General features: G+C 41.1%; 1 protein-coding gene, 1 long non-coding RNA gene and 1 other non-coding gene across 3 annotated transcripts in view; 2 read left to right on the forward strand and 1 right to left on the reverse strand.

The window, feature by feature from the left end:
- Positions 1 to 3,465: 3,465 nt before the first annotated feature.
- RAB10 (RAB10, member RAS oncogene family) overlaps positions 3,466 to 19,608 on the forward strand; it is a 67,258-nt gene continuing 51,115 nt past the window's right edge. Inside the window, exon 1 of the mRNA XM_086325925.1 lies at positions 3,466 to 4,097. Coding sequence (XP_086182051.1) covers positions 3,971 to 4,097 — 127 coding nt within the window. The 5' untranslated portion in view covers positions 3,466 to 3,970. The remainder of the gene's footprint in view (positions 4,098 to 19,608) is intronic.
- On the forward strand, positions 11,522 to 12,152 carry LOC147362855 (uncharacterized). Its single transcript, XR_015136548.1, has 2 exons — positions 11,522 to 11,609; positions 11,987 to 12,152. It is a non-coding gene; the product is annotated as an uncharacterized LOC147362855 (long non-coding RNA).
- Positions 14,903 to 14,975, reverse strand: TRNAC-ACA (transfer RNA cysteine (anticodon ACA)). The gene has a single exon. It is a non-coding gene; the product is annotated as a tRNA-Cys (tRNA).

The following is a 19,608-nucleotide window of genomic DNA, read 5'->3' on the forward strand; positions in this document are numbered from 1 at the left end:
CTAAACTTCTAGGATCCTGATTCAATAGTAAATAACATTTGTTGGGACTTCCCTGGTGGTCCAGTGATTAAGACTCTGCACTCTCAATTCAGGGGGCCCAGATTGGATGCCTGGTTAGGAAACTAGATCCTGCATGCTGCAACTAAGACTTGGCACAACCAAATAAATGCATAAGTAAATTTTTTTAAGAGTATAATTAATTTCTAAAGCTCCAGAATATTGGGTCCATGGAGAAAAGGTTCTAACCGATAAAACTGTTGGAAATGATTGGGATAAAGAATAAATTATTGTGAAAACTTTTTACATTTTTTACATTATTTTTCACTTTTCAGTTCAGTTCAGTCAGTCCTGTCCGACTCTTTGTGACTCCATGGACTGCAGCACACCAAGACTCCCTGTCCATCACCAACTCCCAGAGCTAACTCAAACTCATGTCCATAGATTCAGTGATGCCATCCAACCATCTCATCCTCTGTCATTTCCTTCTGCTCACGCCTTCAATCTTTCCCAAAATCAGGGTCTTTTCCAATGAGTCAGTTCTTCACATCAGGTTGCCAAAGTATTGGAGTTTCAGCTTCCGCATCAGTCCTTCCAAAGAATATTCAGGACTGATTTCCTTTAGGATGGACTGGTTGGGTCTCCTTGCAGTCCAAGGGACTCTCAAGAGTCTTCTCCAACACCACAGTTCAAAATCATCAATTCTTTGGTGCTCAGCTTTCTTTATAGTCCAACTCTCACATCCACACATGACTCCTGCAAAAACCATAGCTTTGACTAGACGGACTTTTGTTGGCAAAGTAATGTCTCTGCTTTTTAATACGCTGTCTAGGTGGGTTGTAACTTCCAAGGAGTAAGCATGGGCTGCAGTCACCATCTGCGGTGATTTTGGAGCCCAAAAAAATAAAGTCTCTCATTGTTTCTCCATCTATTTGCCATGAAGTGATGGGACCAGATGCCATGATCTTAGTTTTCTGAATGTTGAGCTTTAAGTCAACTTTTTCACTCTCTTTCACTTTCATCAAGAAGCTCCTTAGTTCTTCTATGCTTTCTGCCATAAGGGTGGTGCCATCTGCATATCTGAGGTTATTGATATTTTTCCCGGCAATCTTGATTCCAGCTTGTGCTTCATCCAGCCCAGCATTGCTCATGATGTACTCTGTATACAAGTTAAATAAGCAGGGTGACAATATACAGCCTTGACGTACTCCTTTCTCTGTCTGAAACCAGTCTGTTTCTCTGTGTCCAATTCTAACCGTTGCTTCTTGACCTGTATACAGATTTCTCAGGAGGCAGGTCAGGTGGTCTGGTATTCCCATCTCTTGAAGAAGTTTCATTTTTAGCTGCCCACTATCCCTAACATTATAAAGAAACCTGAGTGCCGAAGAATTGATGCTTTTGAACTGTGGTGTTGGAGAAAACTCTTGAGAGTCCCTTGGACTGCAAGGAGATCCAACCAGTCCATCCTAAAGGAGATCAGTCCTGGGTGTTCATTGGAAGGACTGATGTTGAAGCTGAAACTTCAATACTTTGGCCACCTGATGTGAAGAGCTGACTCATTTGAAAAGACCCTGATGCTGGAAAAGATTGAGGGCAGGAGGAAAAGGAGACGACAGAAGATGAGATGGTTGGATGGCATCACCAACTCAATGGACATGGGTTTGGGTGGACCCTGGGAGTTGGTGATGGACAGGAGGCCTAGCGTGCTGAGGTTCATGGGGTCGCAAAGAGTTGGACATGACTGAATGACTGAACTGAACTGATCCCTAACATTTATGTAGTGGAATTAGTCTTTCTACACTTAAAAATCATAGCATTTCTAGAGTGCTTCACAACTTTGGGGTTTTAGTTAATCAAACTTATTTTGAAAGGAAGACTAACAGTGGAGATTTTCCTGAATGTTATGACTCGGAATTAGTGACAAAACTGTGAAGTACTCATCATAGCTCATTTTGTGATTTGCATGCCTAGACTATTTTAGAATTGTTGGTATTATCTGAATAAGGCATTCCCAATGGGAGAAAGAATGAGTCACAGAGAATAAGGTGTAAGAGACAAGAGCAATCACAGAAACAAACTAGAGTGAGATTAGAGAAGACAGGCATTTTCAGAAATGAAGCCTTAGGGGTAGTTGTACAGGAAGAATATAAGACAACTCTTCAAAGAATGAGACTGAAATACGATTACGCTAACTGCTTGAAAGACTAATTTTAATTACATATTTAATATGTAAATGTGCACTGAACTGAACTGATTCAAATACATGAACACTTTGGTGGTGGTTGTGGGGTGTGATATAGTTTCTACGTCTCTGGCAAGCCCTGTTTCTTGTTTTCCGGATGTCCCGGCGTTTACTCCAGTGTCAAGCTGAACCAGCCTACCAGGTTCAACTACTCTGCCATCACACCCTCGGTGTGCTTAGGAGCCATGAAGCACACTGAGAATGCTAGGGCAGGAGTATACATATTTAAACTACAGAAAGGAAGAAGAAAGGGAAGGTATAAACTGACTGATGGGAAGTATGAAAAGAAAGTGCAAGTAAGAAGCAGCGGAGTTGGGGTTTGCTTCACTATTCCCCAATTTGGGACACTGGGGGTTCGACTTTGGCGGCAGGGGGGCGGGCCCGGCTTCCTCTGTATAGCGTTCCTTGATTCTCCCAGTTCCGAAAAGGCGGATCAGTTCTGGAGCGGGTTCTCCGTGTTGAGAACACACCGGCGCTGCCATTTGGCGGGGAGGTTTCCCCAGCGCCCAGGTGTTCCTCGGTATTCTTTCTCCCCCTCCCTGGAACTCAGATTACATCATCCCAACCTGAGTAGCGTGGCCAGATTTTTCCCATTTCAAACTCCCGCTCTCTTGAATGCCAATTCTTGTTCCTTAAGCAAACCAGGTTGGAGCTGGTATGTTTCCCCCCAAAAGGGGGAGGACACTCCAGGATGAACCTCATTTTAGCGAAGAGGCTGTTAAATGACCCAGGGCACTACTTTTCCTCGTATTTACAAGCTACAGCTGCACAGGAAACACACGGCCACCCAAGGCCGTGGCTGCGCCAAGACCCTCAGCTCGATAAGCTTGTCAAACGGGACCCGAAACATCCTCAGCGAAGTCGGAGAGCAACCGGAAGAAAAAAATCGGGGGTGTCAAGGGGGGGCGGGGTAGTGCCGCGCCTGCGCAGTCACTAAACAGCGCCTCCCCAAGGGGCGTGCTCGTCAGGCCGCCGCACCCTATCAGGCGGCCGCAGGGAGCGCGCCCGCGGCCTCGCCCTCTCTCGCCCCACCCCTCTCTCATCTCCGCCGGGCCTTAGATTGAGGCTGGGAGACCCAGAGCGAGCTTCACTCTCCGCCCCCAGCGGTCGCGCACTCCCCCTGGCGCGCGTGCGCAGGGGCGGACCGCAGGAAGAGGGCGCGAGAGGAGGGCGGGCGTACGTCCTTGCGTGCGTCTCAGGCAGCGCGCACGCCGGCGTGAGAGGGCACGGGGAAAAGGTGGCTCTGGCCGGGGCGGCTCGGTTTCCTGTGGCTATGTAGCTAAGCTCGTCAGCTCCGGGTCTTCCTTCGCTGACTTCGCTGCGTCCTAGCGCTGAGCTGCTGCTTGGGAGAGAGAGGCTGTCCTCACGCCCACCGCGCTCCCTCGACGGCCGAGCCTGCTCGCTCGCCCGTCGGAGCGTCCCGGCCGAGCAACCCTGAGGGGGGAGGGGAGGCCATTTTGTCCCGACCGACTCCCCGGAACCGGGCGGAGCGGCTGGGAGAGGCTGCGGAGCAGCGGTCGCCGCCCTCGGAGGCACCGGACGCCGCCACCGTCGGGGCTTCCTCGACGAGGCAGTTCCTAGGTCACCCGCGCCCTCTCGAGCCGTCCTTTTTCCCACGCTTCCCCCCGGTCCTCCGGCCTGAGAACGCCCGAGTGAGGAGGAGTTGGCCCGTAGTGAGAGGGACCGATCCCTTGGGGCCGCCGGCGGCGAGAGCCTGAGCCGCTCCTCCCAATGGCGAAGAAGACGTACGACCTGCTTTTCAAGCTGCTCCTGATCGGGGACTCGGGAGTGGGGAAGACCTGCGTCCTTTTTCGTTTTTCGGATGATGCCTTCAACACCACCTTTATTTCCACCATAGGTAAGACCTGTGGGAGGATGGTGTGCGATCTCTGCAGCTGCAAACCGTTCCTTTTACTCCAGACATCTTGCTTCCCGTAATATACGCCTTTGTTTCAGTGATCCCGATTCCAAGCGACAGACCCAAGTTACTGTTTGAATCGGCATTGAGCTTTCTGGGGCGGGGTCTTCCCATGCTTTCCATCCGGTCTTTTGCTCTCAAGTCTCCCACTCTGCTCAGTGCCTGCTGTTACAAAATATGCAGCATTAACAGCGTTCCAGAATCATGTTTCTTTAAGCGTCAGGGTTGGCTTTTTCCATGTTTGTATGGCGTTACTAGATGTACGATACTTGTAAGGGATTATTTTGATGGTTGGGGTTGAAGCAGTAGGGGTCATTTGGTAAAGACCTGAATTTATACTTCAGGGCAAAGAGATTCCATATGGTCGTAACTTAGAGTAAACTTGAGGGTTTGTGTAAGGAATAATTAAAGCAAATTAGAAGGGAAAAGTGAGTTGCCCCGCGTTGACTAATCCATTGATGTGTCAAACAATCGGAGGCTCTTAGTGCTTGGGGTGGGACTCTGTGGCATGTTTGCACACAGTGCTTTTCGAGACATCAGCAGAAGCAGTAATCTGATGGAGATGGTCAGTTTCTGTCCTCGAACCTGAAAGAATGAAGTTCTCCCCTTCTGTTTTACACTAGCGTCTTATAGGGAAGTGTCTTGCAAGTCATAGCCTTGGGACTTCTAATGTACTTTTCACCTCATGTTTCAGAATTATTTAGTATGAAAGTAAGAGCTAAAGATTGACCTTTTAAATCGGTTTCTTATTTAGGAAAAGAAAAGGGAAGGCTCTAGGAAAGTCCCTTTCAACTCTACTGAGAAAATTGTCATTTACACGAATTGTGTTAAATTGGGTTGGATGTGAGATCCTTTTTTTTCCCTCTCACGATAAATATCTTAACACGAGGTTGTCTCTGTCACTTGGGACCAGTACACAGCATTGGGGCAAGTGCAATAAAACCCATTTTAAGTGTAATTAAGTTTATATTGAAATGATTATAAAAAGCAAGCATAGTTTTCTTTGAACTCTGGGAAGTGTCAAAATTAAGCTGATCTCAATTTATAGCATTTGGAATCGTTGATTTGGATTTCTTGTGATAAGTGTCAGCTACTTAATTCATTCTCATAAAACAGATTATACTGAAATTTGGCATTAGATCGTTTTGACTAGATTTTGATTTTACTTGTTTTGTGGGGAGGGCGTCTTTGTAATTCTTGTTTCCTGAATGTTGTATTGCTCTCTAGATCTGTTGTAAATTTCATGAGACTTAGAACTTGTTCTCTGCTTGTGGGTTAGCACTTCCTACCACTAACTTTACTTTTAATATTCCACTTTGAGCTGTAGCTGGGTGGATCAGGTGGTTAGATCCTTCAGCAAATATTTATTGAGCACCTAACGCTAGGCACTGTTTTCGGGATAGATAAGTGGTGAACATGATAGGGAATCTAGGGAGGAAGCACAACAGAGTGTGGACAGTGCTACAGTGGGGCTAAGCATAGAGAGAGGGGCGCTTAGTCTAAACTAGGCTTGCATGGAGATGATGTCTAAAATGAAGTCTGAAGGACAAGTAGAAATTGAACTAGAGGGGTGGGATGGGGCCTTCCTGCAAAAGGGAGCGTAGAATAAACCTGTAGTAAGATCAGAGATTTAATCCACGTTGGTCAGCTTTAACGTGTGGTTGAGAAAGGTAGAGTGGAAAGTAGGAGCAAAACGTTACCTCCCATCTACTCTTGGCCTTTTGTAGGGGTGTTGTTTATTGTACTCACAACTAAAACCCAGTCCTGTAAGATAATGATACAATTTTCTTACATAGTCTTTTGGGACCTTAGTTCCCAGACCAGGGTGTGAACCCTTGCCCTCAGCAGTGAAAGCATGGAGCTCCAGGAAATTCCCTTGTGTAGTCTTTTTACTAATAAAAATGTGTGGTGATTTTGGATCTCACCTGCTGGGTTGGAATCCTAGTTCCACAGGTTACTAGTTATGGGACTTTGACAAGTTAATTAACCTTTTCTCCTACTTCAGTTTCTTTAAGTATTGTTAATAATAGTACCCATCACAGTAGTTGTGAGAATTTTATGAGAGCAAAGTGCCTGGCATGGTGCCAGGCGCACTGTAGGAGCACAGTGCATGCATATCAGTTATATATGGAACACATGCCCCATATGCTGTAGTGGGGCAGAACAAGTTACTTTATGGATTGAATGCCCTGTATGCAGTGGTCATGCAAATATTTGGTTAGTGCTCTGCTAAACAATTCACTTTACACTCTGGAATGTTCATATTTTGATACGAAAATATTTGATGTGCGTGATACTTTGATATCTAAGACATGTTGAACAGAATATATGGATGTAAAATTCTGAGTTCAGCTCCAACATGTGGCATATGTTAGCTCTATATGCATGTTTAGAAGTCTCCTGGTGTCTTACATCAATGCTATCCAAAAGAAACATAATGTGAGTCACATAATATTTTTTAGTAGCCACATTTAAAAAGGAAAAGAAATATTTAATACTGTCTTTTAGCTCATTTTATCCGAAGTCTTCTCATTTTATTATATAATCAAAACTTTAAAATAGTTGAGACATTTTATACTCTTCTCCATTGTGTATGTTATCTTTACGGTTCATCTCAGATTAGGCACATTTGGACAGTGCATGTCTAAACAGTATAAACTGGCCAGTTGGCGAATATGCAGATGATTAGAGATACTTGAAATATGTACTACTTTTAGGGCATTTTAAATTTCATCAGTTGGCTAAGATTTTTGTTTGTTTGTTTTGCTTTGCTTTTTAAAAAATAAAGAGCATTCTCTATGAATGATACTGAAATTTGAGTTGGCATTTGATTGTTAAAACATCTTGAGGTTTGAAAGGAAGTGGTTACCTTGCAGGGGTTCAGAAGGGCCAAACTGCGAGTATAATGTAGCCTGTCATTATTTTAGACATAGTCATCTTAGTTACTCATTGGTTATTGATTCTTGGAGGAAATAATTTTTATAGGCTTATGGTCCTTATTTACAAAGCTCACAAAGGCTATTTAAATTTTTCTATGTACTTTTCCACACATCTATATCAGAAGTTGTGTATCACATTTATGGTCAGATTTATTGCAGACAGTTTTAAAAACAAATTATGATGGTATGTTCCATACTCACCAATCACAAAGCAAATTCAAGGGCACTAGAATATAAGCTGCACAAGGGCAGAAGACTTTGTCTTTTTTTTGTTTTTTTTTGCTGATAGATGCTAAGCACCTAGAAGAATCCCTGCATTTAATAGGTGCTTGATAAATAATGAAGGCAGGCAGACAGGTGGTAAGTACAGTGTAACCAGGATCCTTTAGAATTAGCTAGTTACATTTTAACATTTCTTCTTTACCTACTTTCTAAACATTAAATATATGATCTAGAGAGAGTTGCTGGTTTTTGGATGACCATATTTCATTGGTTGATTTGGCCAAAGTCATGAAAACATTACCTCTGGGTTCTAGGTAAAAAACTAAATTGGTAAAGGCTCTTGCCTCTGGGAGAGGCAATGGACGCGTCCTTTTTGTTGCTTTCTGCATATTTTTACCGAATGTTGGAGGAGTAGGTTCCACTAACATGAATTTAAAAATTGGTTTATTGAACTGAGCCCATTTTATATGGAGAGGCCGCTTTTTAGAAAATTGAGCAAAACCTTTTGCATTTAAATGTGTCTGGACTTTGCTGTGATACCCAGACAGTGGCTCATGCTGCAGAAATGCCAGAGTACATAAGAAATGTCTTTCATTTCAAGATGTATTTTTAGGATTGATTAAAACTATCCAGACATTTTCCCAAGGAAGGTACATAAATGGCCAGTGAACACATGAAAAAATGTTCAACATCTTTTAATAATAAGGGAAATGCAAATCAAAACCATTATGTGATGTTACTTCACACCCATTAGGGTGACTGACATAAATGAACTCTTGTCATGCAGGTATCTGTCTCTGCCTTCAGTTCGTTTGGGTATATATCTAGGAGTGAATCAGTCCTATGCTAATAAATTGTTTGAGAAACCACCATATTGTTTTCAACAGTGGCTGCACTGTTTTTACATTCCCACTAGCACGGCACCAGGATTCCATTTCTCCACATCCTCCAACACTTGTTACTGTCTGTTTAGCAGCATTATTCACAATAGCCCAAGGATAGAAACAACTCAAATGTCCATAGACAAATGAATAGATACACAAAATGTAGCATAACATACAATGGAGTATTATTCAGCCTTAAAAAGGAATGAAATTCTGATAGATTTTACAACATGGATAAACTTTGAAAATACTGTGCTAAGTGAAACAAGCCAGAACAAAAGGACAAGTATTACAGGTACCTGGAATAGGTCAGTTCATAGAGAAAGTAGAATAGTGGTTACAGGGACTGGGTAATGGGAAGTTATTTCCTAATGGGTACAACATTTCAGTTAATGGGGAATTACTGCTTGAAGGGTACATAGTTTCAGTTTAGAAGGATGAAAAAGTTGTGGAGATGAATAGTGGTGATGTTTGTACAGCAATGGGAATATATTTAATGACACTGAATTGTATACTTAGAAATGTTTAATATGTACAAAAAGACAAATACTGCATGATTCCAAGTACATGAGATATTTAAAGTTGTCAAATTCCTAGAAACAAAGTAGAATTGTAGAAGGTAGGTTGATAGTCTCCCAGGGACTGGGAGGAGGGGGAAATGGGGATATAATTTTAGTTTTGTGAGATGAAGTAGCTTTGAAATTCTGTTGCAAGTCATTGAGGATATACTTAGCACTACTGCACTATACACTTAAAACTAGTTAGGTTGGTAAATTTTTATTTTATGTGTTTTTTTTTAACTGCAATTTAAAAAGTGGTTAAATGTCAATTTTACGTTCAGTATATTTTACTACCAAAAAAGAAAAACAAACCCAAAACACCTTTGGACAGTTGATGCAGCTCTCTAAAAGAGCATTTACTCTCAGATAGCCCCTTCACTGTTTCATGTGATGGCTACTGTTAACTGGGGGTCATTCTTTCCCATTCTTAGTATTACTGGCTGTAATTTCAGATACTAAAGGCAGGTTTGTCTTTTTGTTTTGTGTCTCCCTATAGAACCCCTTAGAATATTAATATAGGAAAGAACTCTGCAGTGAATTTTAAGAGTCAGAAAACTGAGACTCATGAGGTAAGAAAGTGAAAGTGTCAGTCACCCAGTCATATCTGACTCTTTGCGACCCCATGGACTGTAACCCACTGGGCTCCTCTGTCCATGGAATTCTCCAAAAAGGATACTGGAGTGGGTAGCTATTCCCCTCTCTAGGGGATCTTCCCAACTCAGAGATCGAACCACAGTCTCCTGCATTGCAGGTAGATTCTTTACCATCTGAGCCACCAGAGAAGCCAAAAGATTATATGACTAGTTAGTGGAAAGAGTTTTGACTAAAATCCAGATACAATCCTGTTCGTCACTGTGTTTCTCATCCTGAGAATTTTCATTGTTTTGTTTGAAAAAATTAAGGATAAGGTCATTCTCCTACTCATCAATTTGTATTTGAAAAGTGGAGTTGCAGTAGTTTTGACAGAAGTGGGAAAGTAACAAGTATCAGCACCAAATATCAAGGGGTCTGTTCAGGGCACTTGTCCTTTGCAAACAAAGCATCTGTTCAGTTCAGTTGCTCAGTCGTGTCCAACTCTTTGTGACCCCATGAATCGCAGCACGCCAGGCCTCCCTGTCCATCACCAACTCCCAGGGTCCACCCAAACCGATGTCCATCGAGTCAGTGATGCCATCCAGCCATCTCATTTCTGTCGTCCCCTTCTCCTCCTGCCCCCAATCCCTCCCAGCATCAGAGTCTTTTCCAGTGAGTCAACTCTTCGCATGAGGTGGCCAAAGTATTGGAGTTTCAGCTTTAGCATCATTCCTTCCAAAGAACACCCAGGACTGATCTCCTTTAGAATGGACTGGTTGGATCTCCTTGCAATCCAAGGGACTCTCAAGAGTCTCTAACACCACAGTTCAAAAGCATCAATTCTTCGGTGCTCAGCTTCATAGTCCAACTCTCACATCCATACATGACCACTGGAAAAACCATAGCCTTGACTAGACGGACTTCTGTTGGCAAAGTAATGTCTCTGCTTTTGAATATGCTATCTAGGTTGGTCATAACTTTCCTTCCAAGGAGTAAGCGTCTTTTAATTTCATGGCTGCAATCACCATCTGCAGGGATTTTGGAACCCAAAAAGATAAAGTCTGACACTGTTTCCCCTTCTGTTTCCCAAGAAGTGATGGGACCAGATGCCATGATCTTAGTTTTGTGAATGTTGAGCTTTAAGCCAACTTTTTCACTTTCCTCTTTCACTTTCATCAAGAGGCTTTTTAGTTCCTCTTCACTTTCTGCCATAAGGGTGGTATCATCTGCATATCTGAGGTTATTGATATTTCTTCTGGCAATCTTGATTCCAGCTTGTGCTTCTGAATCCAGTCCAGCGTTTCTCATGATGTATTCTGCATATAAGTTAAATAAGCAGGGTGACAATATACAGCCTTGACGTACTCCTTTAGCATAACCTGAGCTAATAATGTTGTTGTTATTCAGTTACTAAGTTGTGTCCAACTCTTTACGACCCCATGGACTGCAGCCTGCTAGGCTAACGTGTGCTTCACTATCTCCCAGAGTTTGCTCACACTCGTGTCCTTTGAGTTGGTGATGCCATCCAATCATCTCATCCTCTTTCGCCCCCTTCTCCTCTTGCCCTCAATCTTTCCAAAAGATCTTAGAATCTTTTCCAGTGAGTTGGCTCTTTGCATTATGGTGTGTAATGGTAGACACGAATTGGCAAAGGAAATACTGATTGATATTCCTGTTTGGTTTGTAAAAAGTAAAGAATGATAGAAATACTGGCAGTCTGTTTCAATTAGCAGTAGAGAATTGCCCGGTTAGTTCTGTGGTAGCAGTTTAACAGAGAAATAGGGGCCTTTTGAGTGTTGATTTATAAATAAGACTGTTATTTAGCAAAAAATAGAAGTTTGTGTGGATCTAAGAGAATCTTCATGGGAACACTGCTTATGGAGATGGTCCAGTCATGAAGGAAGAGTATAAAAGCTATAGAGAGGGTTGAGAACATTGTGTGAGCCCTGAGACTGTAAAGGTCTTACAAAGGTTTTGCTGCCTTCAAAGAGGTGAATATTGGAGGTTAGTGGGGTAAATTCTTCAATTTGGATTATAAGAAGAGGAATTTAAAATGATGACTAGAATAAAATTTTGGTGAAGAAAACTCATCTGAAGGGAAATTTCAAATGAGAAATAAATTTTTGTTTGAAGATAGTACCATATACTTTAGCAAAAGTGATTACTTGATATTTATCCTTCTTTCCAGAGATGAAAAATCATATTTTTGAGGAAAACAGCAACTGCTGATGGAACACTAAGTTTCCAGCATGACCCAGAAACAGAGCATCCAAGGTTGTAAAACATTAGAAAATGGAAAAAAAACCATTATTCTGGAGACCCAAAAAGTACAACGTATCAAAATCAGAACAGAAAGCAGTGTTGATTTGTTTCTTTCATATCAATGGCAATGCTTATGCAGGACTTTTTAAAATTGATGTTTTTATTAAGGCAATTGTAGATTCACATGCAGTTGTGAAAAATAATACAGAAGGATCCCTTGTGCACTTTGCCCAGTTTCTCCTAATGGTAACATTTTGTGAAACTATAGTATCACAACCAGGATATTGTCGTCTGGCACAGCACACCAGTCTTATTCAGATTTCTCTAGTTTTACTTGTACTCATTTGTTTGTGTATATTAAATTCTCTGCAATTTTGTGACTTTTGTAGGTTCATTTTGCCACCACCACAGTCAAGATACTGAACAGTTCCAAAGGACAAGGATCCTTTGTGTTCTTTTTTAACTATACCCTGTCCCCCCCCCCCCAAATTTGTTCTCCATTTATAAAATTTTGTCATTCACAAATATAAAATAAATGGTATCAAGAGGTTGTAACTTTTTGGGATTTGCTTTTATTCAGTTGGCTTAATTCCTTGGTGATTCATCCAAGTTGTGTGCACCAGTAGTTCCTTTTACTGCTGATAGTATTTCATGGCATGCATTCCCTACAGTTTGTTTAACCACTCACCCATTGAGAAACACATGAGTTGATTCTGATTTTTGCCTGTTGTAAATAAAACTGATATGAATTTTTGTGTAGATGTTTTTGTATGATTATAAATGTTCATTTCTCGGGGATAGATGCCCAAGTGTGCAGTTACTGGGTCAGGATGGTAACTGCATGTTTAGTTTCATAAGGATATGACTCTTCCTAGAGTGACCGTACTACTTTATATTCTCACAGTAGTTTGTGAGTGATCTAGTTTCTCTGTATCTTCACAAGTATTTGGTGGTGGTGCTCTTTTGTATTTTAGCTATTCTGGTAAGTGTATAGTAGTAATCTCATCGTGGTTTTAATTTGCATTTCCCTGATGGCCAGAGCTGTTAAAAACTGTTCTGTGTCCTCATCTGCCATCTGTATATTCTCTGCTGAGTTATCTGATTATGTCAGTTGCCTGTTTCTTGATTGGATTGGTTCCTTTTTTTTGTTTGTTTGTTTTTTCCTGTTTTGAAAGTTCTTTATACATTTTAAGTACTAGTCCATTGTTGAACATGTGGTTTGCAAATATTTTCTTCCAGTCTCTATAGTTTGTTTTCTTACTTCTTCATGTGGCCTTTTTTTGGGGGGGGAGGGGGTGGATTATATTTATTCACTTATTTTGCTGCATCAGGCCTTAGTTGTGGTATATGGGCTTCTCCCTACTTCTCAACTACTAATACATGGTTAGTAGTTGTGGCACATGGGGTTAAGGGTTAAATGCCCTGCGACATGTGGGGTCTTAGTTCCCTCACCATGGATCAAACCCATGTCCCCTGTGTTGGAAGGCAGATTCTTAACCACTGGACCACCAGGGAAGTCCCCACATGGGCTTTCACACAGCAAAAATTTTAAATTTAGATGAATTTATTAATTTTTCTTTTCACAGGTCATGTTTTGGTGTCTAAGAACTCTGTCTAGTTCTAGACACTGAAGATCTTTTCCCATTTTTGTTTGGTAAAAGTTTTGTTTTATATGTGAGCCTATAATATATTTTGAGTTAGTTTTTGTATTATGGTATGAAGTTTAGGTTCAGATTCTTTTATCTTGCTTAAGATGGTATCTAGTTGCTCCAGTACCATTATTGAATGTGCAGGCTTTTTTTAAAGTAGTCAGTCAGTTGATGCAGGTGTTCTGAAGGCTTCAGAGATAACCCTGGATGATGCTGTGGGATTGAAAGTTGATTTAGTGATTGACTCTGACTCTTATTTGCAATAATTTATTCTTTGCTTTCTGAAAGGTTTAAAAATTAAAATTAATTTTTGTCAGTGATATGTGCACATATTTGAAGTTAAACTGCTAAAAGATTTATAGAAGTAACAAAATTAAACAGTCTCCTTTCTCATCCCCTCTCTAGTCCTATTCTTTAGAGGTATCGTCTACCTTTTCTGTTAAATATTGATATTTTTCAAAAGATAATATTACTGTTTTCAAAAGATATGCTATATCAACATCTTTTGAATTACTAATTTAATATTAAATGAAACATTTAACCTTTTATAATCTTATCCCACTCTTTATCCCAATGTTTTTGTTAAATTGATACCCCGTGGGTACATTAATGTGCCCATGGGAATATTTCCTTTAAAACCAAATAGTCTGTTACAACTCTGTTTCCTTTTCTCTGACATTAAAAATTCTCTTTATTTGATTAATTTCCTTTACCCATTATCAAGTCTTCCTACATCTTCCAACAACCTCTCAAAATGAATTTCTGCACAGACAGACCATTAGAGATTATTGATACATGTTTTTTTCCTGGATACCTCTCTTTCTTCTACATCTTTATCCTTCCTGCTTCAGTTCCCTTAGCATCACTCATGTGAGAGACTGCTGTTTTATTGCTTTGGGTCATAGGTCGCTAAGCGGAGAAGGCGATGGCACCCCACTCTAGTACTCTTGCCTGGAAAATCCCATGGACGGAGGAGCCTAGTAGGCTGCAGTCCACGGGGTCGCAAAGAGTCAGACGCGACTGAGCGACTTCCCTTTCATTTTTCATTTTCATGCATTGGAGAAGGAAATGGCAACCCACTCCAGTGTTCTTGCCTGGAGAATCCCAGGGATGGGGGAGCCTGGTGGGCTGCCGTCTGTGGGGGTCGCACAGAGTCGGACACGACTGAAGTGACTTAGCAGCAGCAGCAGCTTCTTACAAAAAGGGTGTATGGCAAAGGAAATTTTTTGAGACTTCCCATGTTTGTTTGTATTTACTTAACTGTGTTGGGTCTTAACAACATGAGGGATCTTTGTTTTGTCATGCAGGATCTTTCTTTGACCACAAAGAAAGCATGGACTCTCCAGTTGTGGCTTGGGGACTCAGTAGTTGTGGCGCACAGGCCTAGTTGCTCCACAGCATATGGGATCTTACTTCCCTGACCAGAGATTGAATCTGTGTCCCTTGCATTGCAATGCAGATTCTTAACCAATGGACCACAAGGGAAGTCTTGAGAATTCCTGTATTTGTTGTTTAGTCGCTAGTGAGTGAGTGAAGTCATTCAGTTATGTCTGACTCTTTGCGACCCCATGGACTGTAGCCTAGCAGGCTCCTCTGTCCGTGGGATTTTCCAGGCAAGAATACTGGAGTGGGTTGCCATTTCCTTCTCCAGGAGATCTTCCTGACCCGGGGATTGAACCCGGGTCTCCTGCATTGTAGGCAGACGCTTTACCATCTGAGCCACCAGGGAAGTCCCTGTTTAGTCGCTAAGTTGTGTCTGATTGTTTCCAACCCCATGGACTGCAGCATGACAGGAGTTTGCTCACCTCACGTCCATTGAATCAGTGATCCTGTCCAACCATCTCATTTTCTGCCGCCCTCAATCTTTCCCAGCATCAGGGTCTTTTCCTATGAGTTGGCTCTTCGCATCAGGTGGCCAAAGGATTGAAGCTTCAGCATAAGTTCTTCCAATGAACGTTCAGGATTGATTTCCTTAGAATTGACTGGCTTGATCTTCTTGCAGTCCAAGAGACTCTGAAGAGTCTTCTCCAGCACCACAATTCAAAAGCATCAATTCTTTGGTGCTCAGCCTTATTCATGGTCCAACTCTCATATCTCTACATGACTACTGGAAAAACCATAACTTTGACTATACAAACCTTTGTCAGCAAAGTGATGTCTCTGCTTTTTTAATATGATGTCTAGGTTTGTCATAGCTTTCCTTCCAAGGAGCAAGGGTCTTTGGATAATCATGGCTGCAGTCACTGTCCACAGTGATTTTGGAGCCCAAGAAAATAAAATCTGTCACTGTTTTCCACTTTTTTCCTTTCTGCTTGCCATGAAGTGATGAGACCGGATGCCATGATCTTAGGTTTCTTTTGAATGTTGAGTTTTAAAGCCAGCTTTTTCACTCTCTTCTTTCACCTTCATCAAAAGGCTGTTTAGTTCCTCTTCACTTTCTGCCATTAGAGTGGTATCATCTACATGTCTGAGGTTGTTGATATTTTTCCCAGCAATATTGATGCCAGCTTGTGATTCACCCAGCCTGGCATTTGGCATGATGTATTCTGCACATAAGTTAAATAAGCAGGGTGGCAGTATACAGCCTTGACATACTCCTTTCCCGGTTTTGAACCAGTCTGTTCCATGTATGGTTCTAACTGTTACTTCTTGACCTGTATACAGGTTTCTCAGAAGACAGGTACTGGTATTCCTGTCTTTTGAAGAATTTTCCACTGTTTGTTATTATCCACAAAATCAACGGCTTTAATGAAGTCAGTGAAGCAGAAGTAGATGTTTTTTGGAATTTCCTTGCTTTCTCTGTGATCCAAAGAACGTTGACAATTTGATCTCAGATACTTCTGCCTTTTCTAATCCCAGTTTGTACATCTGGAAGTTCTCAGAGGTTCATGTACTGCTGAAGTCTAGCTTGAAGGATTTTGAGCATTACCTTACTAGTGTATGAAATGACTGCAGTCGTATGGTAGATTGAACATTCTTTGGCATTGTCCTTTGGGATTGGAAAGAAAACTGGCCTTTTTCAGTCCGGTGGCCACTGCAAATTTTCCAAATTTTCGGACGTATTGAATGCAGTGCTTTCACAGCATCATCTTTTAGGATTTGGAATAGCTCAGCTGGAGTTCCATCACCTTCACTAGCTTTGTTTATAGTAATGCTTCCTAAGGCCCACTTGACTTCACACTCCAGGATGTCTGGCTCTAGGTAAGTGACGATACCATCGTGGTTATCCAGGTCACTTAAGACCTTTTTTGTATAGTTCTTCTGTGTATTATTCCTACCTTTTCTTAATCTCTTCTGCTTCTGTTAGGTCCTTACTGTTTATGTTCTTTATCATGCCCATCCTTGCATGAAATGTTCCTTTGGTATTTTAATTTTCTTGAAGAGATTGCTAGTCTTTTGCATTCTGTTGTTTTTCTCTTTGCAATGTTCTTTTAAGATGGCTTTCTTGTCTCTTCTTGCTATTGTCTGGAACTCTCCATTCAACTTGATTTGTCTTTACCTTTCTCCCTTGCCTTTCGCTTCTCTTCTCTTTTCAGTTCAGATCAGTTGCTCAGTCGTGTCCGACTCTTTGTGACCCCATGAATTGCAGCACGCCAGGCCTCCCTGTCCATCACCAACTCCCGGAGTTCACTCAAACTCACGTCTGTCGAGTCGGTGATGCCATCCAACCATTTCATCCTCTGTCGTCCCCTTCTCCTCCTGCCCCCAAACCCTCCCAGCATCAGAGTCTTTTCCAGTGAATCAGCTCTTCACATGAGGTGGCCAAAGTACTGGAGTTTCAGCTTCAACATCAGTCCTTCCCAAAGAACACCTAGGACTGATCTCCTTTAGAATGGACTGGTTGGATTTCCTTGCAGTCCAAGGGACTCTCAAGAGTCTTCTCCAACACCACGGTTCAAAAGCATCAGTTCTTCTGCTAGCTGTTTGTAAAGCCACCTACGACAACCACCCATGTTTAACAATGCCTAAATTCTTTGTCTGAATGAAAAGATTGACAGGGCCTAGGATTCTGGTTTGAAAATAATTTTCCCTTAGAATACTGAAAATTTGTCTTTTAGTTCCTTTCTGATGTTGCTGGCAAGTCCAATACCATTCTGATTTTTTACCCATTATTTCTGGCCTGGTTTATCTCTGCAGATTTTTAGGTTTTTCAGTGTTTTGAATTCTTGGTAACAGATGATATATCTCAGTGGGTAGGTCTTTTGTTTTTTCAGATAAATCCATCCTTAATATTTGGTGGGTCTTTCCAGGTCCTTAACTTCAAGTTTTCTTGCTTTTTTCCCTCCTATGATTTTGTTCCTTTTTATTTTCTGTTTTTGGATGTTGGACTCCTGGATGATCATATAATTTTCTATTTTCTAGCTTGCTAATTCATTCTTCCTGGGAGATTTCTTTGAGTTTATCTTTTAACTTCTCTATTTGAAGACTTTATTTCACCTGTAATATATTTAAATTTCTAGTGCTTCTTCTTGTTTATTCTTTAAAATTTTTTTTTAAGTATTCTGTTTTTGTTTTATAAATACAGTAACTTTTTTGGAAGATAGTTTATTCTACATTTTATTTTTTGACTCTTTTCTTTCAGGTTTTCCATGCCTACCCTCTGCCCCCTCCCCCGATGTTTGTTTTATTCTATATTTTATTTTATAGGCCTTTTGCTAATGATTGGTGTTTCAGGGTGTACATTTATAATTGAGAATGGGTCATTGAATCAGCTATGCTTCAATACAGTTTTTTTTTTTTTTTTTTTGTAATGCAAAAAAAGAAGTGGTTGAAAGATGTTTATGAGCTTTGTGAACATGGGTGGGGCTTTTTAATCTCCCTGGTTTTAGTTTCATCTCCACACTCCAGTGGGCTTCTTGTTTTTAAATTCAGAGTATGTCAGTTTCAGATTTTCTAGAGAATAAACCTTTAGACTCGTGCTGTAAGTGGAGTGGTAATATCTGGTTATGTGAAATGGAGGCTGTCTTTATAAACCTTTAATCAAGCCCTCACTTTCTGTTGGGTTTTCCTGGTGGCTCAGCTGGTAAAGAATCCGCCTGCAATGTGGGATACCTGGGTTTGATTCCTGGGTTGGGAAAATCCCCTGGAGAAGGGAACAGCTACCCACTGCAGTATTCTGGCCTGGAGAATTCTGTGCATTGTATAGTCCATGGGGTCGCAAAGAGTCAGACACAACTGAGTGACTTTCACTTTCACTTTCTGTCTGGTATCTGATACCTCCTATATTGAGACATGAGTTGTCTTGCTCCTCATTGGTATCTGCTTCAGTGGGTTCTAAGGTCGTAAACTTCTTCATCTGTTGTGGTTAGTTACAATGTCTATTATTGAAATCAAGGTAAGCTATTTATATTTTTTTCCCTTAATGTTTTGGTGTGACTTTGGAGAGAAGGGATGAGAAAAATCTTTCTCCTGTAGTTTAACTGGAATTTGAAGTAATTTTTGACTCCAAATGATTTTCAACTCCACTTTTTAATGAATAACATCCAGTAAAATTAGGGATGAATGATAACTTTGGTACTGTTTTTATAAATATCCAGTTTGTTGCCAAAATACAGATATTTTTGTTATTTAAAATAGTTAGATAAATGTAGTAGGGAATCAGCATTCACAATAGCTAAAAGAGCTTTTGGGACTTCTGGTGGTCCAGTGGCTGAGACTCCGCACTCCTACTGCAGGAGGCCCAGGTTCAATTCCTGGTCAGGGAACTAGATCCCATGTGCCACAGCTTAGAGTTCACATGCCTCAGCTGAGACCCAGTGCAGCTAAATAAATTTAAAAGAAAAGGAAAGAAGTTTGATTTAGATGTATAATATATTCTTTTTTTTTAGACATATAATCTTGGTTGATTTACTTGAGGGGAAGGAGTATTTTTTGCTTTTGGAACAGAATATTACTGTAGTCTTCAATTTCAGTCTTTTTCTGTTGACGTATATACTGTTTTATAAAATACTAACAAGTGATTCAGCAAACTCATAATCTGCCAGAGGATTGCAGTGTGTCCTATATACTGTAGCACTTGGCTTTGAATGATAAGATATCTCCCTCTTGATTTTTAGCTGGTTTGAAACCTACTGGTAAAGTATGAGTATTTTACCTCTTTATATATTCTTAGTCTTACTAACATGCCTTTGACTTCCTTAAATTAGACATTAATGGATATGTGTGAATTTTAAAAAATCCAGTAGTGTGTGTCTGCATATTTTTGTATGTGGGGATATATACTCAAGATAATAAATGGACTAGAGTGCTATGGAAGAAGTGAAGTCATTCAGTTGTGTCTGACTCTGCGACCCCATGGACTGTAACCTGCCAGGCTCCTGTGTTGATGGGATTTTCCAGGCAAAAATACTGGAGGGGGTTGC

This window comes from Bos grunniens, chromosome 11 (genome assembly GCF_055505025.1).
Source record: "Bos grunniens cultivar Pamir isolate PY7600 chromosome 11, Bosgru_T2T1.0, whole genome shotgun sequence".
NCBI lineage: Eukaryota > Metazoa > Chordata > Mammalia > Artiodactyla > Bovidae > Bos > Bos grunniens.